General features: G+C 34.0%; 5 protein-coding genes across 5 annotated transcripts in view; 2 read left to right on the forward strand and 3 right to left on the reverse strand.

Moving 5' to 3' along the window:
* Positions 1–2545: 2545 nt before the first annotated feature.
* Positions 2546–3089, forward strand: LOTGIDRAFT_159690 (hypothetical protein; the record flags this gene model as incomplete). The annotated part of the gene is made up of 2 exons (XM_009054180.1): positions 2546–2948; positions 3052–3089. The coding sequence occupies 2 exons, from the start codon at positions 2546–2548 to the stop codon at positions 3087–3089; spliced, it is 441 nt and encodes a 146-aa protein (XP_009052428.1).
* A 3137-nt stretch (positions 3090–6226) lies between these two features.
* On the forward strand, positions 6227–6697 carry LOTGIDRAFT_80575 (hypothetical protein; the record flags this gene model as incomplete). The annotated part of the gene is made up of 2 exons (XM_009054038.1): positions 6227–6315; positions 6613–6697. Coding segments are annotated over 2 exons (174 nt in total), but the record flags the coding sequence as incomplete, so codon positions are not given.
* Positions 6698–8226: 1529 nt separating this feature from the next.
* LOTGIDRAFT_231727 (hypothetical protein) lies at positions 8227–9343 on the reverse strand (the record flags this gene model as incomplete). The annotated part of the gene is made up of 1 exon (XM_009054181.1): positions 8227–9343. The coding sequence occupies one exon, from the start codon at positions 9341–9343 to the stop codon at positions 8762–8764; it is 582 nt and encodes a 193-aa protein (XP_009052429.1). The 3' UTR covers positions 8227–8761.
* A 419-nt stretch (positions 9344–9762) lies between these two features.
* On the reverse strand, positions 9763–11100 carry LOTGIDRAFT_159693 (hypothetical protein; the record flags this gene model as incomplete). Its single annotated transcript, XM_009054182.1, has 1 exon — positions 9763–11100. One exon carries the CDS (start codon positions 11098–11100, stop codon positions 9763–9765), a length of 1338 nt encoding a protein of 445 aa, XP_009052430.1.
* Positions 11101–18317: 7217 nt separating this feature from the next.
* Positions 18318–26725, reverse strand: part of LOTGIDRAFT_159694 (hypothetical protein) — a gene marked incomplete at both ends in the record, with an annotated part of 30094 nt that continues 21686 nt past the window's right edge. The window contains 14 exons of the mRNA XM_009054183.1: positions 18318–18480; positions 18836–19108; positions 19314–19449; positions 20104–20282; positions 20804–21076; positions 21417–21552; positions 21781–21902; positions 22235–22457; positions 22727–23329; positions 23616–23778; positions 24178–24374; positions 24728–25048; positions 25625–25948; positions 26331–26666. Of these exons, the coding sequence (XP_009052431.1) occupies positions 18318–18480; positions 18836–19108; positions 19314–19449; positions 20104–20282; positions 20804–21076; positions 21417–21552; positions 21781–21902; positions 22235–22457; positions 22727–23329; positions 23616–23778; positions 24178–24374; positions 24728–25048; positions 25625–25948; positions 26331–26666 (3449 nt within the window). The remainder of the gene's footprint in view (positions 18481–18835; positions 19109–19313; positions 19450–20103; positions 20283–20803; positions 21077–21416; positions 21553–21780; positions 21903–22234; positions 22458–22726; positions 23330–23615; positions 23779–24177; positions 24375–24727; positions 25049–25624; positions 25949–26330; positions 26667–26725) is intronic.

Below are 26725 nucleotides of genomic sequence, written 5' to 3' on the forward strand. Positions count from 1 at the left end.
TTGTAGCCTGTTATAAGCTGGATTTTACGATAATAATTGACATTGTCCCTTTTTAAGCTGTTTTGTTTGTCACTTGATGCCCTCTCTATCTTCAGTATTTGGTACTGCGAGCATAACCTGGTTAGGAAGGAATGTTAGGTTGTAACATTGCTGTTAAGTAATGTTACGAAAGCAAAGGCACGGGCATGCAGGCGGATGAGAAGTGACAAAGGACATGTATATCCTACTGACTTTAAAGGATTCGAACAGCTACATAATCGCGAATCATAAGACAACTCATCTCGCTATGTCGACTGAACTGAACATACCATATTTTATTATTGGGTATCAGATGACTGAAATAGACATAATGCATTCAAAGCCACATCCAAAATACATAAACTGACAAAAGCATTAAAAAAAACCCTATAAAATATAAAAACACAAATCTATATTTGCGATTTCTTTTAATAACCTAAATCAAATTTTTAAGTTTAACGAAAACTTCAACAAAAATTTCAATATAATATATAATATTCCACCCATTCCATCGGTCGGTCACATTGTTCCATGATATAATTATGGTGAAGGAAATGTAATTAGATGTTCAAGTCGCTCTCAACTCAGAAAGTTGATGGCTGATGTTAGTTGAAGGTAACATGACCTTACAATGTATCACTGAATAAAACATCCAATTCTCAATATCTTATCCAATTAAAATGATCATTGAGTAAGTAAAAAAAAAGAGAAAAACATATTTCTTATTCCTATCGAAATAATGAATACTATAAGAATTCTGTTTTGGTTTTTCAAATAATAATGGAAATGCAAATCATTTTTAACTTCTTGCTTTAGTTACAAAGCTCAAATTGAAAGAAACATTTATACGAAAGATGTCTTCGATTCTTTGACAACTTGCATCTGCAACTTCTGTAGGAATTTCATAAATTCTTTGTCAAAATTATTGAAAATCTATACATGAAAACATTAGAATTCTTTTAGAAAAAGCTAAGATGCCGAATAAAAGATGTATATTTAACTCATTACCCAGTCAATTGAGTTGAAATTATCTCCAGGATCCCAATTAGCATCATTAAAATATAATTAAAATTCATTAAGCTACAGATTGTGTATAATTGAATTAACTAAAAACTTCCAGAGTCGGGATTATATCACCCCCTCGCCGTGTCTCCCCCACCCTGAAGGCGTGTCACCAGCATCACACAATAACATTTCACATGTAAACATGAAATCCACTCCAAATCTGTGGTAATCTTATGTGAAATTCTTGAAACCTCCGTTAGAAATAATCTTAAAGAAATTATTCTTAATTTATTATAGTGACATAAAATATATCTGTAGACAAAAAAGGAGGGAGGCGAATTGACTTTTATAAAATAAATTCAGAAACCTAGTTTTGGTCAGATGTTGTATCCCAACTACTTTAACTTGTCCAATTCAAATCTGATATTCATATTCATTGTTTCGTGATAAATGCAAGTATTTCATAAACGAAACCTCTCAGAGAATGTAAGCTATGTTTTAAACTTTTTTTTAAAAAAACTTCAATAAATCAATAGTCAGACATTCTTTTAAGAAACCATTTTAGAAAATGGAGTTAATTACGGCAAATAACTAAGAAATTAGGTCTCCATAACAAATTATGTTTATTATTTTCATGTATAATGTTTGTAGTGTTATGAAATTGAGTTTTTTCTTTAATATTAAAGTTCAACTTAATCAGGTCCCAGACGGTAACCGAGCCGATCTGCTGAAAAATGCATCTTATCAAATACTTAAAATAAATTTTGTCTGACGAGCTGCAAAATTGTTCTTGATATTTCCGATAGAAATCAATAATCTGGAGATCATGGGGGTCTTAATCGCAAAAATATTGATTTTAATTTCTTGAATATTTTATGAAATTTAATGTATTTATTCAGGGGATTTCTGTTCTCATCAGAACAAGAGGCTTGCGGGTCTTTTACTCTGCCCCTTTATTCCTCGTGAACCCTCCAAATTAATAACAATAGCAGGCGATAAAACAAAGGTTTAACAAATTAACATGATAGTTCAATAATAAAACTCACACTTCAAACCATTTTACTTTTAAACCTTTCTAATCTTTCCTTAGTGAACAATTCCTTCATCGCTATCCGGGCTGTCAATAACTCTTATTAACACTTCTATCACGGCTTTTCATTGGACGATCAGAAGGTCAAAAAGGTTAAATAACCATGTGCATGTATTAAACAATGACACGCCTCTTTCTAGATGGAATCATATAAAATATACTCACGTAGTAATTTTAGTTAACTGTATTATAGTATTAAATCTTCAAGTGAACACTTCAAACAGATATCTATAATTATTTTCAAGGAATACTAGAATCATTTCAGAGTTGAAAATTGCAGGAACTTTCTCTGGAGAATTTACAGAACGGTTGAAGATTTGGTTTTTCTGCAACCAGGTGGTTGGACAATATTTGACTATTTGATATAAGTGGATTTAGCCAAGAATTGGAATTTTAGATATTTACAGTTTCTAAGGATTTATAATAGAGAATATGCAGGCCCAGTTTCACCAAGCTGCAGTGCCCTATCAGATGTGGCCATATGTTCAAATGTTGCAAGGAAATCCTCAAGAATTCGCCATGCATCCAGCTTTTATGAATACAACCCTGCCGAATTATTCCCCTTATTTTGATTCGCCTCAAATGAAGCCGAAAAAGGGATCCTCTTTCACGATTGATGCTATTTTGAATTCAAGAACTTCTCCTTCAACCAGCGACGAGGAATTTTCGCCATCACCAAAACAGTTTTATAAACAACGCCATTCTGAGAGTTTTACACCTGGACGGCGACATCAAAGACTTCTGGAATCAGCTCATCCTTATTTTGACAGCGGTCTTCGATCATCAACCCCTACGTCATCACCAGAATCAGTTAAATTACCACTGAATTTTACAGGTAATTATCAATAAAAATTGTTGTCACCCTTTTATTTGCTTACATTAACATAAGAAAAGCTATATATATATACATATCCTATGTGAAATATTTTATTTTCTAGTGTATGTTTTCAATTTATTGAACATATTAGCAGTTTAGCATCCAAATTAAACAAATATACATTTCATGACATCAATGTCCAGCCAGAATGTTCCTGCAATTTTAAATGGTCATTTGTGACATTTCAGCACCAATATTCTTTTAATTGAATACACGACAATCGCTATGACAAAATAAATTATTGTACTAAATGTTTTAAATTCCCGAGGGCGTTAACTAGTTCATAATTAACGATTTGTAAATATCGAATAATGAGGAAAGGGTTAATTTAAAATAGAAAACTGTAAATGAAGGTAAATATTACTACAAATATCAAATAGACTTCAATTAAAACATCTTCGATAAAAAATGGTTTCAAGTTTAATTCTGTATTTTTATAACTTGTCCATTTTTGCATGTTTTCAAATAATAGATCCTTCTCTAGTAATAAGAAACAAAATTGTTCTATAAAAAAACCACTTTTAATCTTTGCCAGTTATAAGATGACAAATGTGGTCTTTTTGTTTAAATGTCCAATATAAGCAAAGATGAAATAAAAATCTAAAGCTATAGTATGAATGAAAATGATTGCTTTGGATTGTGAAGATGATATCGAATAATTAAACTTTTGTTTGTAAAAATCTTTAAATTAAAATGGCCTCATAGCATATTTACATGGAGTCAATTTTACTACATTACTGGTATTGAACGCTCAATTCAAATTGGATACAGTAAAATTTACTGCCAGGACTGTCAATAAGTAAACGCAATAATTCTTTCATTTGTACGGAGCGTTAATAATAAGACAAATAAGTCAATTTGCGAAAATTAAAATTATTGAAAAGTAAATGAACATTTCTTTGAAAATATAAAATAATTAATATTTCCATTTTGTTAAAATTTGTTATTTTATAATTTTCTGAACATGGCTTTTCATTTGTTTTACAATTATTAGTTGATATTTGTTGATATTTGTTGATAGTTGTTAAGGTATATTGTATTTCAGTGTTCGTAGTTAAATTTTGTATACTTTTATGTAATTTCTTGTATTTCCAAAATATGAAAAAGTTATTCAACTTAATGATAGAAAATTTAAAAAGTGTAGAATGATAAATGGGATTGTGATTATTTTTTGATATTTTTTGTATCATAATCATCACTAGGTACTCTTTTAGTCTATTTAAGTAGTAATGTTAACAATTAAAGAATTCAGAAATCGACAAAAAACACTTCAACCTCTTCAAGGAATATTTGTAAAAAGATTTCAGAAATTCTTCATATAAAGAATTAAATCTTAAATATACATTTAGTAGAATTCACAATCATGTTTTTATCGTCAATTTGGTTTTCACAAATTCCATTACATTTAATATGACATTATATGTTTTGTTGAGAACAAATTTGGTTATTTTTTTTTATATAATCACTCTAATCTTTAATCACTTGAATGAAGAAAAAATGAAAATTGCAAAGTTTCATTTCATTCCAAGTAATCTTAAGATAAGATAGGTCTTAGTATTTAATTGATTTCATCGGTACACTTTTCACAATTTTCTAATGAAAATGATGAAATACATGTTTTTAAGAATTTAATTGAATTGATTGAAAATGTGTGAATAAGAACCAGAGATAAAATCAATTAGCATTTATAAACTAGGATGTTGATGAACAGAAAACAGTTCAAACGTTTTATTTTAATTTCACCTTAAAACAGTACACTCTATCACATGCTGAACGTGAAAACAGAAATTTAAAAAACTTGGCTGAAATCAACAGCGGAATTGTCGACCACCATGATAACCAAAACATTTCAATGGACTTGTCGAGTGATAAACTCAGTCGAACCAATGGTTTTTAAATTCAACATGAAATGGCCAGTATATAAATAGTAGTTGTAATAAGTTTAAACAAAATAGAAAACAATTTAAACATGGTTTGATAAAATGATGATATATTGAAAGCAAATATCCAGTGTTGTAATGAAATATAAGTGAAGTCGTATTTAGTTTATAATAATATTTAGTTGGGTTTGGGTGGTATTTAGAGTCGTTTGTTAATACAGTTCATTTCTGTAATATATCCCAAAAATCTCATTTACATTTGATTAAATATATACACAACTTTCAAAGCTACATATGAGATCTCCTTAATTCAAATCATTCTGTTAATCACGGAACACAATTTTGGTATACTACTCCTGAGTTTTATTGTACACAACGTTTCAACAATTTACATTGTCATCATAAGGTGAAAATATATTCTGATTCAGAGCAATTTTTGATATGGAATAATTTTTGATAACTTTAGTTCAAAATCGAACTACTTCCATTCCTGTAAGATTTCATAAAAGTTGTCTCATAAATAGAAATCGTCAAACTACAATTTTAAAGAGTTGGATAATTTTGTTTAGAAAGGAATAGAATATTGCAAAGTTAATTTATTCAGAAATGTGTTAGTATAAAGTAAAATTCATATAAAACATGCAAGAGCCTACAGCATTTTTTACTGGACAAAACAGTAGGTTGGTTTCTTTTCTAACGTCAAAACTGGTGATAAACATCTAAAGTTAAAGAGGCGTTAACGAGGATTAACATATTGACAGAAGGAACAATTAAATACATCAGTTAAACAATCGTCTTAACACTTTGAAATTACACTTTAATAGACCCTTACCAACAATTTCACACAATATTTATTCTTATCACTATTGCCTTAATAACCTGCAACACGTCTTTAATAAAGGTGTAATTGAGGCACTGTAAGGGTTAAATACAGGTATTATTTTCTTACCCCAGGGATTAATTAAGATTAAATGATAATCTTGTTAAATAAATCTGTTTATGTAAAAGTGTCAGAAGTTGATTTGCTTGTAATTCTGGTTTGAAATATTTCTATGCAACACTAATTTCACTTACAAATATTTTCTGATAGTAAGGTAAAATCGAAATAAATATTTTAAATTTTAAAAATATAAAATTTGGTTCCATCATTATTATTATCTTATCAAATTATTATGTGCCACTTTCTTGATATTATATCATTATCAATCGCGAGCATTTTTATCAATTGATTTTTTGTGTGATTGTGAACTTTTTAGCAATAAAACATTCTTTAATACTTTAATACGGAATAATTTTATCGATGTCATTTTTATATACTTTTCAGAGAAATCCGAGAGACGATCAAGTGGTAAAGGAAAACGAGTCCGGACCATTTTTACTCCAGAGCAGCTTGAGAAATTAGAAGCCGAGTTTGAAAGACAACAGTATATGGTTGGAACTGAGAGGTAGGTGTTGGGAAATATTTATGTGCTAATTAAAACATATTTAATTATATTGTTTGCTTCAATTGGATAATATAGAAACACAACCTTTACTATATTTAAACCGTGAAGTCCCCTTAAATGTTTCGGCAAAAAGTCTTTTTTTTCCCCAATAGTCTTTCCATTGGGTACGTCTAATGTACTGAAATTTCAAAATCAATTCGGAATTTTTCGAACATAATTAAGGTGTCTCCAACTGAAAAACTAGAAAAAATATCCAATATTACATTAATTATGTATATTTGATTATTTTCTTTGTAGATATTATCTAGCCGCCTCCCTTGGACTGACAGAAGCCCAAGTTAAAGTTTGGTTCCAGAACAGAAGAATTAAATGGAGGAAACAGAATCTGGAACAGCAACAAGCTAAACTGGCCTCCATGAATTTATACAATGACGTAGATACAGACACAGAAAGTGATGACGATGATAATACGTCATCAGTTAATGTGAACAGTTCTATATGAACAATGAGAAATTGTCTTGGTACAGATAAACCTTTATGAAATGGAGGTTATTCAATTGTGATGTCTTTTAATGAGGCTGTACCACAATTCCACTTGGCAATTTTACAAACCAATAAGATCTTAGAAATAGAGCAAGATAGATAGTGGCACGAGAACAGTGGTGAATAAGATAAGTCCAGTAAGGGAAAAGGCTGTAAAATAAATAATATATGACCGAAGATTTTCTATTTGTGCAAAATAGTGTATTTATATGTTGAAATTGTGAAAAATGTTTTCGAGCTTAGCCTTTAATTAACTTGTGCAACGAAATGCATTGTTTCCCTTAGAGAGACTCATATCTAATATAACTGGGTTTCAACAGACTAGTTAAATTTAACATCCTGGTGTGCATTGGATGCCAAACGAAAACAGGATCAGTCATGGGTTAGTTGTTATGATACTGCTAACAAGTAAAGGATATGCTTACATGAAAACAATACTAGTAAATGGATACGACTCTCCCCTCCCCCCACCCCACCCCAAATGTGAGCAATGCAATTATAGGGGTTGAAGAAATATTGCACAGTATTATAATTCTGACACCTGTTTATTTGATATATTGTTGTTATAATTAGTTGTACAATAGTAAAATATGCTGTGTATGTTATTCTTTATATTTAATATTATTATTATTCAATAAAACTGTAAATTATTCCCCCTGTCCACTTTTTTTTTTATCTTTGATGACTTTCCTGGATGCAATATGGAACAATAAGTTGCCCTATTAAAATGATAAAAAAAAAATGAGAACCGAACAAGCATGCAAAACTCTAAGTGGTGCAAAATCGAACACAGTAATCTAGCCACTGCTTTAAAACTGTATCAATTCCTTCTGCTGAATAGTAACTTGCTGCGTTTCAACCACGTTTCGTCTTATAAAAATAAATTGTCAGGTTTGCCTCCCTTCAAATTGATGTTTAATTTTAGAATTATTTGATAGTATTAACTACCTTGAAGTTGCATTATTTATTTAATTTCAACACCATTTCTGCTTTGATAGTTTGATAGTCATTCTCAACAATTCGTTCCGTTCCAACAGTGTGCTCGCTCCCGTGAACTTCGTTTCTAGATTACAGCGTGTTTGCTATATTCTTATTTAAAAGGTTGATTGAGGGCCACACCCTGTGGTTGCCTCCCTTCAACCTTTTCTTTTTGAACACTTTTCTCTTTCAATGCCATGCCTTTTATCGGATGCAATTTTGTTAATTAATTTCTCCTCCGTTATTTCGTTCGAAGGCCTATTTCTTTGTCGTGTTCGTTAAGCTTCTTGAGTGCTCTTGTGGATACCTTCATGTCCTGAAATGACTATTGGGCATATATTGTCATGCCTATTTAATTGATTTTGGTTCATGAAAATACCAACAATGACATCATGATTTGAGCGCTTTAATCGGTATATACAAATTGGTTATGAGGTTGCAAATATATCATACAAACATAATAATATAGCACACTTAACAGGTCTGGCAAGATATTAGGATAAAGGACAAATATTGCAATTAAAATCTTCAAAATAAACCACCCATTATAAAAAAACAAAATAGACGAGAATTTTATCATTACTAGAAAATAGGCTAATGAAACTTTGCGACTTTATTATAAGAAAACTTAAAAAAACATCTTTTCATGTCGTTTTTTGAACGAATCAGCACTGTTAAGTGAACATAAATTTAACCGTCAATAGAGAGTTAAAAGTTCATGGTATTGATAGAACCATGACCAAGGCAACATCATGCTTCAGCACACCTTAGCACATTGGCCTTTTCGACATCGATCATAATGTCTATACACCGAATAGCAAGAAAACTGAAAATGAAAGCACATTATGCACCAGCGACCGTTCACATTGAAACATTTCTAACAAAGCAAGTTTTATGCACCAAACAATTAGCGATATCACAGACTTTAAACTGGTGGTGTAGATCCATTAAACTCTTCATACGTGGTTTCCTTTTGAAAGCACTTTGATTCTACTTCAGTACCGAATGTTTGTACGTCGAGCGAATCGCTGTTTTTATTGCGTTTTATGTGTAATGTTTCACTGAAGCTAACTGTTGGGCAAGTAGGGAAGAAATTGTAAGGGGAGAAAACTACAGTGTATTGGTTGGCCGAGGTCGACACTGAGGGAGTATCTTCAGAATGTGGTATATGATAACTTCCGGTTGTTAACCACAACACCAGATCCTCGTCCACTAAATCGTCATTATTTTCTAAAAATCTATGGAAATCTAAAACAGGATCGAAAGGATCGTTTTGAGCATAGATTGACGAGCTGACGTCCTCCATATCCTGGTATTTAGTGACAGCCATTTGGTATCTGGCCCATCCGGCTGCTCGTCCGAAATTACTATTATGAAGCATGAATTTACTCATAGCATCATTCTGTATCCGGTATGCGCGATGAGATCCAAATTTATTCCTACTTTTGTGATTATAAATGAGATGATATTTCGGATGACCAAAACTATACTCCAACACACCGTCCATCTCCTTCTCTTTTAAATGAGATTTAAATTTTACCTGAGTTTTATTCGTGTCGACATACCAAGGGACACGGACAGTTTCCGTCGACAAATCTAATGTCGAATACCGATTATCTCGACCTCCTATGTCTAAGTCGGCTTTGATATGGAATAAATGTTGATGTAAGTTAGCTAAAACATTGTCTTCTATTAGATGCCCATAAGGTTTTTCATGCGCGATGTTGTATGTCGATTGCACATAGCCGGTAGTAGATATTTTTATTTTTATTACTCCATTCAGATGGAAAATATAGTCAATAATATAATCACAATTTGTCCTGGTCAGAATCGTTCGAACAACCAGATGATGGTCAACTAATCCCCCGTACCCAGAAAATTTACCTTTCACCGTCGAATAATGGCGACGTAAAGGCATTCCCGAATTCATTTCAAAAATACAAATCGAATTTCGATTCTTGGCTGCCCAGAGTCGACGTAATGGTATGCGTCGTGGAATGAAGCGGTACCGGGACAATCGACCCCGGGAACCAGCTCGTATGACGTGGCACCAGCAATGCCAGAAATGTCAAAATAGTTTGAAAATCCAGACACAACGCCATATCCTGAAAACAACGAACTGGCTTCCTGTAAACTCAGTTCGTACGCTAAACGTTCTCCTTGAAAACGGACGTCGTATATTTGTAAACCAGTCGTAGTTCTCATGCGAAAATTAAAATTCCATCCGACGTATTTCACATGTTGTCCGTCAACACTATACCTTCGTCCGTCCGGTTCATAAAATCTCGGTCCGCGACCCGGCGTGTCATAATCACGTGGTCCGCGACGTTCATATGACGAATACTGCAGATCATAAGGGTCAACCTTATGTGAAATTTTCCTTACACGACCTAGATAATATTGTTCAATTAATTTTTCTACGCTGTAATACATTTGGCCATTGTACACAAGACGAGTTACGTCCCATGTTGTTATATCATTTCCCTCGTGACCAATTTGAATTTCAAATCCTAACGGATGATTGTAGAATCCTTCAACGTTCCTGTAAGACGCAAACCATGTTTTCCGCTCGCCACTTTTAATTCCTCGAGGCGCTGAGTCACAAAACATCATACACATTTCAGATGGTGTACAGTTGTGATGATGAAGGTCAAAACTTTCACGAAAGATAGGGTACAGTTGTTTGGTCGCTTTAGTTAATATTTCATACAAGATTTTATATTCTACAGCATCTACAGGGCGACTCTCCCATGGAATTGGTAAGCGTCGATATGCTGGGTTGGCTATTAGAATGTTATAATTAGGGTGCGGTAGGGGACCTACGAGATATTCCTCCACACGTGGTGGATCTGTATCACCTCTGTACACCACAGCTTTGGCAGTTCTATCAGGTTGGCGATGTCCCCCATCTAGATATTGTAACACAGCAGATTTTAAAGTCATATGAAGATCTATCAGGAATATATAGCTACTATTAACACTAGCGTCCTCCTGGCGAACAAGAGATGGCGATTCTAAGTTGAGCAAATAGTCACGGACACTATTCATTTCCTCTGGGGTGAGGTCGTCGAACACACCCGGCTTTTCGAAGTTCCGGGGTTTGATATTTTGTCCTTTTGAGCAGCTTGGTAAAAACGTTTGTTCCACTATCACTACAATTAACACTATTAGGAAAATGACGGCCAATATAATGGCGGAAATGGCTAAAGCACGTGTTATTCGCCATTTTCTCTTTGAGATCCTCACATCTCTGTTGCCTCCCATCCTGATATTCTTGTCCTGAAAGATACAGATAAAAGATAACATTAAATTGTAAGTAATGACAAATAACAATGGAAGGGGGTTGGGGTTGGCACCAGACTACTTCATAAAAATATTATTGACAGATCTATTCCATTCAAGATACTTTTTCATTGCCCCTTTTCTGGTGAGTGTTTAATAGAAGTATGTCTTTTATAACATTCAATGCAAAAGAAAGCACATTGTACAAATTGAACATATCCTCACACCAGACAAGTTGGTACTCTCTGATAATTTATTAAAGCTAATCAGCACTTTGAAATGAATATTCCCTTGCTTTCTATTATGTTCTCATTTCACCTTAACAATATCTTACCTCTACGTCATTTCATATCATAATGTCACTTATCACAAATGTCCTCCCTTCAACAGTTTCCTGCCTGTAAAGAAAATTTTAAATGTTTGATGCATAAATTCTGTAATGTTACATTTGGACATTGGAAATACGTCAGTTTGTCCTATGTGTATGATATCGCCATCGATTTGACAAATCGCACGTTAGAAATGGAGAATTATTTAGCTAAGCTAATCAATAATAGTGTTCACATCTCACCATCGAAATTTAAGCTTTTAAATCCAAGTGTTTTCAAGATTATTCGCGTTTGAAAGTCAAAATGACGACTCAACTTTTCTTGATGTCATGAAAAATAAAGAAAAGACATATTAAGACACGTTTGGAATATATTTGAAATGATTATGCAATTTTCGTGCAGTTCTGGGAATTATGAAGACTATTTTCATAAATATTCAGGACCCAAATACACCCCCTGAAAACAGCGATGCATGGCCTTTAAAATATTCAATTAAATCATTCTGTACATGCAGTAAAGACGTAACACGTGGTTCGTTACTCTCTGTACATTCTCGCAATGTTAGAATCCCCTTTATCATGATAATATAACTGTACATATAATGTTAGAAAACATATTTACAATCTATTCAGTTATCCAAAATCGACCACTTTCACCTATTGTACGATTTACAGTGGTGGACCCCGCTCCCTCGCAGCTCCGAAAGCAGGTTTTTCGGGAAAAAATCGCATAACTAGGTTAGAAATTCGGACAATCGAAGATATTTCGCCCCCCCCCCCCCCCCGCCTCGGACGTAAACTTGGCTCCGCCACTCACGATTAAGGTCCATTTACCCTATAAGGTCTGCTAATCATTACAGGTTGATGTATGAGGTCATTTCTATATTGTGATAACCATTACTCTATATTGTATGTAATTGACCAGGGTATTGTCGGCTAGAAATAGGTTACAGGTTTTCTATGTTCCGGTTTAAACACGAGATAGTTACCACGAATTACACTGACTTGGTATCATTTACATAAGGTTATAATCATTATGTTCGAATACGAGAAAACAACATTTGTAGAAGTAAAGCTCGCCAAACATTGTAGGTCGAACAAGGAATTTTATCAGAGCAGTTTTGGCACGAGATGCTAGACCCTCTAACAAATAATACTGTTACATAAACTTTACTCGACCTATGTCGACCTAACAGTGCTTGTCCCATGACTGGTTTTAAAATATGACAGGAAATTTGACCTTTTATGCGGAAGGGCAAACGAGGACATACATAATCTATTGAGAAAATATACAAAGTCAGTCTATCTATATTATGTAGGACATATTGGCGTGGATTAGTCAGCACCCAATAGAAATTTTATTATGAACTTTATATGGAAGACCAAATGAGACATTAAATATATTCCCTTCCATACAGATATATCCCTTTGAATTATAGGGCATACAATAGTCATGCTACCTTGATATTATCATTCTTTGCCCATCCATTACGAATATTAAGATATTAATGAACGGATAGATATTATGTTGTCATTGTAATGTGGGATATTCAAACTATACATAGGCGGTATGTTGACCATGCCCTATTTAGCAAACAAACCCAAACAGAGTTGATACCTTTTGCAATTTTGAAATAATATCCAACCACTTGCTTGAGAAAATTGTCATAACAATCAATGAATCAAGATTATTGCTAATTCGTTCGAAATCATGAAGTCCATTTCCTATGAAAACTCGATATAGGACGGTACGGGACATCCGAAGTTAAATCATTGTTTCTATGAAGAGATCTTTTTTTTGAAGTTTTCCTTATAAAAAAAACGTCCTACCTGCAAATACTATCCGATTGCATGCAAAATACCACATGGTATAGCTGTATATAACGATACTAAGTCTTTGTTCCTTTGTTTAAGTCAAAAGCTCTCAACACATGGTACTAACAGTATTTTTTATATCGTACTATAAAAATCAATATCACTCTAGTTTATCAAATAATATCGCCTATTATGAATTCTACTGAGCCAATAATGGTCGTGCTGTTCCACAGTCGCATTGACTTCTATCTTCTAACTAAGCAGTGAAGAGGTATTTTAGTTTTCATTTACTTTACAGCTTACCCTAATTTGATAAGTTTTGGATTTATATAAGAGCCCGACATTCCTATACAGTCAGTTCTAATCGTTTACAGCTACAACATCACAATATTTTAGCAGTCGCTCGAAATAAAATGACACAGAAAAATTCACAAATTTACATATTTGTTTATCGATAAATTCATAAAACTTTTATGCAGTTATTGAACGGGTCGATATTGCATTACACTGACTCAATCTGTTTTTACAACCACTAAAACCAGACTTTGTAAGAGGAAGTATAGCAATAAGGTAAGTATCTGGAGATCTCATATAACAGACGGACAATAAGTATTTTTATAAACTTTTAAATCATGTCGTTCAAGAGACATGTTAGGAAGTCCCTATAGCAGGAACTGCCTCTTATGGACAATTTACTAATTCAAAATAAGTGTCAGATCATGCCTTAATAGTTCCAGGAATAGTTCCATTTGAAGTGATGAAAACACCATTAAAGTCACTGTCTACAATTCAACCATAAAATGTTATTCATTACCATCATTATAATAATAGACAATATGCTGTGAGACCAGAAACCTCTATTGTGAATAATAAAGCATGTAACTACCAGTAGAAAATCAATACAATAACAGAATAATAGCAGCAATTTATAACATTTAATTGGATAACTGCCTTGTCCTATTATACACTGGAAAAGGACCTGGGTTGACACTGCTGGGTTGATTGAGGGTATTGGTAGTGCCCACGGGAAGGGTATCAGGAGATAGTAGACACTGGGATCCATTTCAGTATTGATTCCTGATAGTCTAAGAATGTTTGTAGTTTGCTAGAAGGTTTACAGGTTTCTCATTATAAACCATATCTTATTTCCACTTACTAAAACTATAATGTGATGTTTCTTAATTCTAAATATGTCAAATGAAATAATATATAGATGAGTTAATGACCAAGCGTTAATCATTCATTAAATTAATGTGAATGATTGTCATTATTATCATAATCAACATATTTCCTTCTAATTATCATAAAAATGTTTAAATAAAGATAGATACTAACAGTAGCTTTGATTGAAATAAGCAGTTCTATTTTAGTAGCCTACATTTGTCATTAGATATCGTATGGTCCGTATTAAAGTCGCAGTATACAAGTATTGCTTAAGAGCCAACAATCCATAGATTTCGTAATGTTTTCTTTACCTTCCATACGGATTGAAGTTGTATGGGAAAGCATCAGGTCTTAAGCAGACAGCCCCCTTACATCGAAATATTATACTACTCTATATTGTCGTATATTAAACCCAGACAACACTCTGGATAAACAATTACACGGAATGTAAAGGGATAAACGGAGACGACAGTTTATTAAAAGTGACAATATCATTTGCTGATCAGCAAGGTGTTTTCGAGAACGCAATCTACATTACAAGAGTCACCATTAGTTACTAGCAAACAATTGTAGAACTATTTAATGGGTGTTGAGATGAAATGCAATATCCAAACAGAAGTTCCACCCTGATTATATTCCTGGTTTAATATGATAACAGGCAGCTTGCTTGGTGTATATCAAATGCTATACTTAATATCTTCTTAAAGTTTATCTTAGAAATACTTGAAATACGTCTGAAATTAGATACGGAAGATGTTTTCATATTTCAATTTGTTTATGTTATACACTGTCTATTTAGAAGTAGAAGAATATAGGTAATTTTATGTCTAGCTGTTATAGAAATAATAGAAAAAGAAGTAAATTTGGGGGGATTCATATACATGTAGCTTCGTTTGTCTTGACACGTTAGTTGCGACATGGATAGAAAATTCATAACTCATCTTTGATCTAATACGATAATGATTATTTTATAGAACATCACAGCAACATGGGCCCTTCCATAAATCAAATAACAATTCCTTGATACATATATACATGTATACCAATATGACGTAATAATTCAATCGCAGTAAAGTGTCAGGTGATGATAAGGATGGGCATACTCTGACTCACTGGCTACACTCACCACAGTATATATAGTATTCATTGTATTGGAGGTCAAAGGAAAGAAATGGAATCGAACACACCCAACAGAAATGAAACAACTACAATTAACTTCTCAATTCCACCATACTATTAAAATTCAAAACAATTCGAGTACACTTTGACAGTTTTATATTAGTGTAAAATTAGTCGATCCACATTGAAAATACCGATTTAGAAATATTATATCGCAATATGTTTTCTTCATAATCAAAGAGCCGGTCATTATTTCATTCGTCTGCTAGGCTGTTTGACACTGTTCTTAAAACCCCCACGCAAGAGACGAACCAGTTCTGAATCCACTGCCAATATTTTGGAAATTCTGCCATATAATCAAACAACACACCAAAGAAAACAAAAGAGTAACCCTATCCTGAATGTTATAACAATGAACCTTTCTTCATGGGATGTCTACTATGTCAGATAAAATCAGATCATAATCTACAGAAAGACTCGTACATCAGTTACATCCTGTATATGGGCTTTAGTTGACAGTAAACCCCTACAAAGATGTTCCATAAGATATCACATCCCTCATAACTGAAAAAGAAGGCATAACCTCAAAGTACTTGATAATAGTTGTACGAAATGAAGAGATCTACTTACTGATTAGTCATTCCTTACATCTATCGTGGTACTGTCTGAAGTTCTACCAGTCTTTTACGCCGTAGTTCCATATTTTTCACAAATACTGTACTCCAGCTCCTAATTTCAGGGCAGTACCATAAAGTTATAGTTGAAATATTTCAAATTTGGAATGTATAACGGTTATTTAGGACACGTTATTACACTGGCATCAACATCCACGCCCTTATCAATACAGACAGTCGGTTATCGCGATTCCTGCTGTTACTATAAATAGCTATATTTAGTTTATGGTGCCACTATTACAGCCTATATTGATATCTTCATAGTAAACATACACTCTTATAGTGGAGTACTGTACACAGCACGAGCTACTGACCCGTATTATATACTCGAAAAAATATGTTGGCCCTTTCTTTGAAATGAGGCAGGTCTTTAAATACTTCGGCGCTTATTTGTCAATTGTAAAGCAATTAGAGCACTTATTAAAACAATTCCAAGCTCATTTGGGATGTTCACATTCTTTGTTTTTACCAAATGATGGAGCGACTGTATTAATATGTAGAATTACTATTTTCTGTATTTTATCCGATTCTGATGGGGCCTTTAAGTGTGGCATGGTTCAGAAAATAACACCAAACACTGATACTCCATCAAAAGAGGATTTTGATATGCACTAGTTGTCTACTTTCGATTTGTTTAACGTAGCTCCTCATCCGTATTCCTACAGTATACCTCGTTTGTGAATAGATGATGTTCCAGATACAAATATGTCAACTCAGATGGTAAAATCTGCATATTAATAACCATCCGAAAATGATTACGTGTATTAAAAATTATAATTCAGGTTCTAGCAATCCATTTTAATTATGTACATGATGTAAGATTTTCACTTTGTATAGTGGTTATCTAGTTTCAATTGAGATATAAGCTGAAGAGTAGCTTACTGTATGAAATTGGTCAAGCTTCCTGTGGAATATCCGGAGATTTGTAGAAAGATACTGAAGTGGAGTGAGGTCAACAGATCAGCTCAGAGACTTGTACCACAAAACTCAGTTTTGCAATTTGACTACATCAGAAAGTAGATAGTACTTTGCATGTGGGTACAACCTTTCAAAAGTGATGAATTTCATTTTTTGAGTGCTACATTTGTCGAGAGAAGTCTGTTGGCATCCTTTGATTGTAGGTTGCATGTAAATAATAACATAATGACACAGTTCGGATTTATATTCTTTAATAGTGTGTACCACAGACCTTTATATATATAATTCATAAAAAATAATTCACAAAATGATAGCACTTTAAACATTACAAAAAATTAGCACTCTTAGTTGAACACAAACACAGTATTAAAACGATGACATCATATCGAAATGAAAAATTTTCACATTTGTTTTAGAACGAGATAGAAAGATATTCTTAAATTTTGCACATGCATTTCAAAAGGTTAACATATTAAAAGAAATGAAATGAATGGAGTTTTACGTCCTACTCTTAGCTACCTTAAAGAGACTTTCTAAAAAAAAATGTGTACTGGGGACACTGATAGCATCAATTTGCACCATTCCAATTTTCATTCAGATGTCTGTGGTTCCGGCAATTCCAAAGAAGATAAGTATCTGATGACGTCACTAATCACAAAATATGCTTTATAAGGACCTTTGCGATTAGTGACGTCATCTTCATGTAATGATTTTATGGAATATTAGGTTCCATAGAAATGAGCGGGGGGTACTGCGAACTAAGAGAACAGTTCTATTAACGACACGTAATAAGATAATTATTATTAGTTACAAAGGAGAATGATACTAAATGGGAGGGGAAATCTCAGATACTTTTAAGGGACGAATTTCTCAGTTATTTCAGTAATAAAAATAATAGTAATAATCAAATATTGCATTAAGGTGCGTAGTACCAAGTTATAAGGGGAAGTAATAATCAGTTAAACTAAAGTGGACGTCATGTTCAGTTACATAGGGGGAGTGTTTCCTAAGTACAGGGACCAAAGGACCAAATTTGCAGCCAGGGAACACTATTCTCAATTAAATGGGGTACAATACTAAGTTACATTACACACCAAATCTTGATATACAAAGTTAAGTAGCTTCACTAGGCTGTATTGTTCCGTTAATGTTGTCAAATATACGTTTCATGGTGAGATAATTCACTTTGGTGGCTGTTGGCACTGCGCAATATCAAATTTCAATTTGGTCTGAGCCCATTCAGGATTTTGCATAAAGGAAGCCAATATCATATCCACAGTACACCCCGTATAGCCAAGATCCACTATATTCTTCAATAAACATTGACCCATCTCATAACCTTTCCTGAAACGAAAATAATTCAGAGAATATGATAAGACGACAAAATCTTTTTTTTACCGAAGAAAAAAAAAATTATTTCGAATTTTTGATTTTGCTCCGCACGTACTTAAACAAGCGTTTGTCCAAAATAAAATCTTATGAGTTGCTTACACTGTTACTTGTCTTTCACGTTGATTTTTGGAAGGCTCACGAAGTCTACAAGGCGCTAAAATTTCGTATCTTTTTATCAATTCATGTCAAAATCCAATCACCATTCGTGTTATATATAGTAATGCAATTTTACGCCATAAGTTTCCGCTCCTCATTGGGCAGGAGATGGGTTGATTGAGACTCGCACAACCTATACCAAGGTACTTACGCGCATTGTTGAGCAATTTGTTGTGGATCTGTTATCATTGTATTTGGTGCATCGTAACATTGTGGCAATAGCTTTCCATATAACGGAAGTGACGAACAAGCATCTTTGGGAACAAACGTCATACCGTCACAGTTATCAGTATTCAAACCACCGATTATTGAGGTTATTTCCGGCTGATTCTGACGTAATGTGGTGAAGACTTGAATCTCAGAACAGAAGATGTTTCTACTTATGAGTTTCTCGGATAAGCATCGCACTAATTCTGGAAAATATCTGGAAAAGAATGATAGTTGACGTATTGACACATCGTGAATATAAAGAAACCAGAGAAAGAGCAATAGCTTCTGTCTTCGGTGAAGTCAAAATTTCCAAATACGAACTTTAACAGGTGGAAATGGGTATTATGCGTCAACGATTTTGCTTCTAATATAATGTCTTAATGAGACATTTACACAATATAAGAATATCGACAACTTACGGACAAGCAGACACCTGTGACGTCTGTAATTCCATTGTGATATTATCAATGACGTCGTCACAATCTTTATCCACCATGTCATATATCGAGGAGTTCAAACATCGAGTATGGACATCACTGGAGAGAGTGGACATTACTGAAATGAAATTGTTACCTTGCTCATGATATGCGCAGTATGAATCTGTTTTTTTTTTTATCTGATTTGAAACTGTCAAGCTAAAAGTAGGGGTCATTCCAAAGAACCAACCCAGGGCAAGATGATGCCCATTTCCAGTAGGTATAAAATAATTCATTGCTTGTAAGGTACCGTCTATATTATTTAAACCGACAATGTCAAGATGCTGTAAATCGCTATACTTTTATCTATCCTATAATACTCAAATTGGAAATTCCATGACTGTTTTGTTCAGGTGATACAGTGTACATCAGTCTTTAGATGTATGAATGGAACATTCTTCAATTTGTTGTACGGTATTCTACAACACCGGATGACAAAGGGTTGTAACGTTTTCAGACCAATCATATACAAAATTTAAAGGGATTGTAAAGAGGTTATTCTAAATCGTGTATGTATGTCGAGGACACTGATAGTATCAACTTGCAACATTCCAAATTTGAATCAGATGTCCGTGGTTCCTGCAATACCAATAAAACCTAAGTAATAAAGTATATTGACGTCGTCAAACACTCAGTACTGGAAATAAAACGAATCACATGTTACAATTGAACCATGTCAAAATTGTCATAGTAACTGATTTCGGTAAAGATCAAATCCTACAGGAATCCTTACCTGTTCCTTGGGTTGTCTGTTGTGTAGGGTTTTGTATACAGAAACTAACGTCAAATCTTAATTTTTGGGTCATATAATGTTGGTTCTCTGCCATTAGAGTCATAAAATCATCAGCCTGACAGAGGTAACCCACTTCTCGAGTTTTCACCGCTAAACACCCCAATAATTCTCTCCCTTGACTAGAAACATAAGAATAATTTGATCAGGCAAATCATTATGGCGTCTGTAGTGAGACATAAATGTGTAAAATATATATTCAAATATACAATGACCAAAAATCAAGTCATAAACCGTCTTAGACACTATTGCCTGAGAAGTACTACGAGCAGTAAGTTAGCAATAATGCAGGTAATATACGACTATAATATTTGAAATGAACCTAGACCATTACTGCTTCAATGGTGAAGTAACAAAAGTTTGTCTCATTATATTGAAAGTGAAAGTAGAAGAGAGATTTTGACCTTTATCTTTATCAGTTCAGCAATTATAATATGTTAAACATTTGTAAACATATTCCAGGTGATTGCAAGAATCTACTGATAACATTAACCATTGTAGCAAATAGCGAGACAAATTTTTCATGCCAAAGAATTGGTAAAACCACCAATGTTTTCGTGTGGTACATATGAATCAAATCAGGCGATAGAAAATTACAAAAGTAGCCAAAATTTAGATTAAGTGTAAAAACTTTGTTCCTTACCTACATAGCTTGGCGATTTCTGTCGGATCTGTTATTATTTCATTTGGTATATTAAAACATTGTGGCAATAACTGAGAAAACAGCGGCAGTGACGCGCAATCAGCATTTGGTGTAAACGTCATACCATCACAGTTATCAGTATTAAGCCCACCGATTATTGACATTATTTCCGGTTTATTTTGTCGCAAAGCAGAAAAAACTTGACCTTCCGTACAATATATATCTTTAGAGATGAGGTTTTCTGCCAAACATTGAACTAACTCGGGGAAAAACCTGAAATTGAAATTTATCATTTTAGTTTCAGTAATGGCATTGGTAGGTTGTCAGAATTTTTTTGCAGGGGGTCAATGCCCCCCTGTAACTACGGGCCTGAAAAGGAGTAAAACATTTCAATTAGACGATAGCTTTCCAGTTCCTTTCAATGCCAAGAGAGGCACTGGTCAAGGGACCACGGGATTTTGATTTCCGAAATGGGTTGTCAAAGTTACTGTTATAAAAATATCACTTATTTCAACAAGATGCTAAATTCATTAAACATAAATAACGAAAGAAGTTTTTATTTTCGGTAAAGGGGTTATATTTTAATTAGACTGACGTTCGATGTAATACTTACTGGCATGCTGACTTTTGTGACGTCCTAACTTCCGCGGTGATGTTATCAATGACGTCATCACAATCCTTATCCACCATTTCATATATTGTGTCATTTTCACAGCGGGTATTCAAATCAGGCAGTTTTATCCCATTAACTAAAAATAGTAATTCTATTTTGAGAGGATTCTTTACAATACAACGTATAGGCTTTTACTATGTAAATTGTTAAAAATTTTGAAAGTGGGGGGCCAAAGCCGGGACAGCCTCTTTCCTGTATCCAACAAAAGGTCGACTAAGGACTAGCTGAAGAAAGGATCCCTGTGAATTTTGGTTGTGGTTATATTTTTCTTTAATGTCGATGTATTTTTGTAATGGACACTTACCTGGTTTAGAACAACGTATCTGTGGTATATCGTATCGACATCTTGAAGGATTAATTTCAGAAGCATTCCAAGACTCATACTTCCAATCACTGTTGATACAGCCATAGAGACTCAAGTTTTGTCTGTAATATCATAATTATATAAGTAACAATTTATAGAGGCATGTCTTGAAGTTGGATTTTGATTTTATAACCAGCAACATGTCTCTATTCTCGATAGGGTTCAGGCTTGGTTGATTAGAAACACTCACACGAAGTTTCGTCAAAATCCGGAAAGAATTGTGCCTATGAGTGTTTACGTGTCAAAAATGGAATGCTGTGCAAGAACAACGGCAATAACTCATACTATATATATTTTAATTTTCTGATATTTAATAGAATTCATCCTTGGGTGATTACAAATACTCAGACCCATTTCGTCAAAATCTTTCGATAAAGCCCTTTATATTACTTACGAATTGCATTCGAAATCAACTTCCCAGACAGACGTTTGTTGGTCTTTAGTATCTACATCTAAAACTTCACTTTCCGCAAAACCGAGATGTCTGCAAATATTCTCTACATCAGCGGACGATAAATATCCCGTGTCACAGAAATATGACGTCACACCAGATCTAGATATCAAAATCTTTCCATAGCCTTCAAACTCATTTTGATTCTCCAGTGATATCACAAAATCTGAAATAGGTCAATCAAATCACAGCCTATAGCAAAACGAGTAATAATCAAAAGCCACAAGGGCGAAATACCGAGTCCTACGGACTTTCCGTCTGTCATATATTCATGCTTCTGTTGAGAGAACCATTTACACAGCGTTCGTAGTAATTACTGGTGTGAGGTTGATGGTCTATAAATTAAATCTGTCGTAATTTACGCATAAATTCAATTATCAAATTGTATTCAACTTATTTCTATTCTTCAAATAGATACAAATACAGTATACTTACCATCAGTTTCTGTTATACACTTGACTGCTGCATCATTACATGTTTTAGTAGGAGAGTTCAGATAATTACAATCCAACAAGCTTGTCTCTGATCCATAACACTTAAAAGAATGGAACTGTGCCACTCGACTATTAGATATGAGAGTTTTCGCATATCCCTTAATATAACCCTTTGATCTGCAGAAAACATCAGCTTCAACGTCCGTCCATTGGTCAGCACACATACTACCGTAAACACCATACTTCAGTAACCTCAGCCGACCAGAGTCTCTGTCCATAACCAAGTCTTTTATACTCCCAGAATCATAATCATCATCACAGCGAACCACAACAGGCCGACCTTCACATTGGACATCAGTATTTATTTGACACCGAGAGAGATATAATTCTCCACCGCTACAGTTGTACCCTATACTTCCAGTGGCATGATACCCAGGGTATTGCATGAAGCTTATTTTCTGTGCTGCAGACTTTTTGGTGGACTTGCAGAATACGTTAAGTCCCTCTCTGTTAATCTGGTTTTCACACAGCACAATTGGTTGTTCAGTTTTATCTACCACAGTAATCATACCAGTTGTGTTTAAGAAACCAGTGCTGATCCATGCTGAAAAGAACAAGAATTAAGTATAAAACCTGTTCACCAATGCAACGAAACTGTGTTTTGCGTCCTAATCTTATACAAAATAAGTCGGCACATCAGATCGTTGGTTTTATTCATGCTTACACGTGAAAAATGAAAGCCATTTTCTATCTCTTTTCCAAGCTGAATAGTATCCTTTGGGCAAAATAATCAATAATCACGTATCTACATTTGTGGCCTCGTAACTATCATCCAGCGGATATATCAGTTAATATTTAATAGAAACGCCGAAAAAGAACGACATTATTACCATCACTGTAACAGTAAACTTGAACAGTATTGTGACCATCACAGGAAATTTCAGACGGACTGGTAGAATCGACTCTGATCCAATTCACCCCATCTTCGAAACACATCAGCACCATTGAATCGCCGTCTCTACACCGTAAATCACCTCTCCACGATATCGATGTCTGCAATATTATACATTGTTTATATAAGGAACTAAAATTAAATTGTTTTAGCCTCATACAGGTAGTCTACATATTTTTTTGAAATCCGATTTTTTTTTTAAAGAGATGTATCTAAATGAAGTTTATAAAACAATGATTACTCCTTTTTGACACAGATATCGAAAACAAAATTCACTTCAAAGTATTAATAAACACATTACTGGGAACAGGACTAAAGCCATGAACAAACGAGATACGGTGTCCAGTGCGGTATTATCAATACAGTAGACAATAGTAGAAACGAATCGTGTCCAGACACATATCTTGTTCTTTTTTTCTTCTGTATCGAATATCGCACCGTACACCGCACTGGACATCGTATCTCGTCTGTTCAAGATCAATGCTCAACTAACAGCTTACCCTAGGACTAGGTAAATCTCCCTCGAAATATTCACCATAGTCGAATCCTTGCTGTTTACATATGACTCGTGGTAGTTGGACATTTCTGGGGGCACAAAGAGCTCCTTCTTCGCCTTTTACACTGAAGTACAGCCGACCATAATCAGGGAGGGAACCTGGAGTGTGTGGAACTCCGTCTCTTAGTATGAAGTAGGGATCTGCATTAAAGAAAACACTCGACACATTGGTCTAACCCACAAAAAATAAAATAAGCCGACAACAATGGATGAAACAACTGAAATAATCAGATGTACTCAAATTAAAGTCTTTTTGTTGCTTTGATTCATAATACTTCTATAGCTAAATATAACAATCTAGTTTTATTTTCTACTTCAGCTTTTGTATGAAGACAGGCAGAATTTAAACCATTGTAAGTTCCATTCCAATGACTGATCTTTTCTTGCCAAAAAAGGGTAAAAAAAAAGAACAGGTTTGCGTAATCTCGATTTCATTGTTAAAACGTTACAGTGTTAAAAGTTATAATTATCATTTTCAAAAAGCAACCACTTACTGTCTGACTGATTAAAACAATAAGCACCAGCATCATCAGCATATCTACATACATTATACTCGTCATTTGTAGGATACTTGTGGGCACAATTCCAGAATCCAGTTTCATTTCCAAAACAGGATACGTTATACAACCATTTAGTGTCAATAGCATTGTAACTGAGATACGATAACTCTCGACTTACACCAGAATCATAACCTTGCGATCTACAGAAACTCCTGGCTGCTTTATCATTCCATCCCTCGGAACAGATAGTGCCCCACAAATCATATTTATACACCCAGATCCTGCCAGTTGTATCAATTTTCATATCACCATCACCTAAAAAACATGAAATATTGTATGTTAAAAACATCAAATATCGTGCATCTTTCCATTGCTTTCATTGCATTGGAATTTTCTAATAAAACCGGAAGTTGTCGCATCACATATTTTCATCTATATTTAAATGGACAGATGTGTCATTTTGGGGGGTTGATTTTAGTCTTGAATATTATAATGTAAATAGTCTTCAGAACTACTAGACATGAACTTTAACTAGGAAAACTATTTCTATATATATATATTTCATTTCTATATATCATAGAGTATCTTAATTAACTTTAAATGGCGAGTTGTTATTTTAACATTCAAACGCAGATAATTCTGGATTTTCTTAGCTAAAGAATTCCCGTTTCTGAGACTAAAGTATGATTGGTCAACAAATATGGCGCACCTGTTCCTTTAAAAACTATACCATTCCTAACAGTAGGCTTTTTTTGCAATATTTCAGAATATATGTAACTGGTTTTAGACAAAGTTTTAATCGTTGAAATGTTGTTCAAGTGTTTTCTGTCCGGACTAATAAAACAGCATTGGGTATTACTAGAATCGGTTTCCATTCCAAATAATACTTACTGTGATTGGCTTGGTTGATAAAACAGTGTAATATTGCTGGTCCTTGCGTACACATTTGGTCATATCCAATATCACAATCTTCAATAGTGTTAGCTGTTGGTGGACACGAGTTAATTTTCACACCAAAAGATGAAAATGTGGATACAAATGGATTGACATCTAATAATTCCCCACCGTCATTAAAGCCAAGGTATTGACACTGTGCAGTGACTAGATCTTGGTTGATATTGTCTTTACAAACAGGAGAAAGTCGTGTCTGACCATTTCTCTCTCCGTACATCATCAACATACCGGTATTATTTCTATCAGCTGTGTTTAGTCGAGCTGAAAAATTCACCCATTTTAACAGTAAATTAAAGACAAATGAGAAATCAACACTTTCTATTCAATTCTGAGCAGCGATAGGTGACTGCAATTTCGACGAGATAAATATATAGGAATATATAAACACTATTTAACCAGTACCCTCCAAAAGTCATTTTGTAGAAATGTCATTACTAACATATCTTGTCGGTAAACGTGCCAACACGTTGCCTGTTCCTTGTATGTATAGTATCCCTTTTCCCTTATAATTAATGACAATAACTAAACAGTAGTTTTCTTACATGAATATCTAAAATCATCAAGAAGCCGGACTGGTGATTTTTTTTAATAACGAATTTCCGCCAACAAGACCATGGATACAAGTTTATAATCCATTACTTACTTTTATTGTGACAATATACAGCCATACTCTTGTAACAATAATTGGACTCGTTCTCGGGCAGTGGATTAACATCCCATGGCTTCCGGGCACAACCAGCAAAATCAATACTAGAATCCGGACAGGTAATGGTATTTTTCCATAATTTATCTAAAGATTTCGTCAATATCTGACCGTCGTCTAAATCATCTCCTCCAGCAAAGCCAAGTTTTCTACATACAGAATTGGTCTCGTAAGTAGTATAATACCCGCTACAAAGATAGCCTTTTACTCCGTTCCTCACCACAGTTACGCGTCCTTCATTAGCCGACTGACCGTCAATTAAACCATATTGAATATCTGTTGTAAAAATAGATGAAAAACATTTTAAATACTCTTTCTCTTTCAGAATTTCAGAA

The sequence above is a fragment of the Lottia gigantea genome, assembly GCF_000327385.1.
Source record: "Lottia gigantea unplaced genomic scaffold LOTGIsca_21, whole genome shotgun sequence".
Classification (NCBI taxonomy): domain Eukaryota; kingdom Metazoa; phylum Mollusca; class Gastropoda; family Lottiidae; genus Lottia; species Lottia gigantea.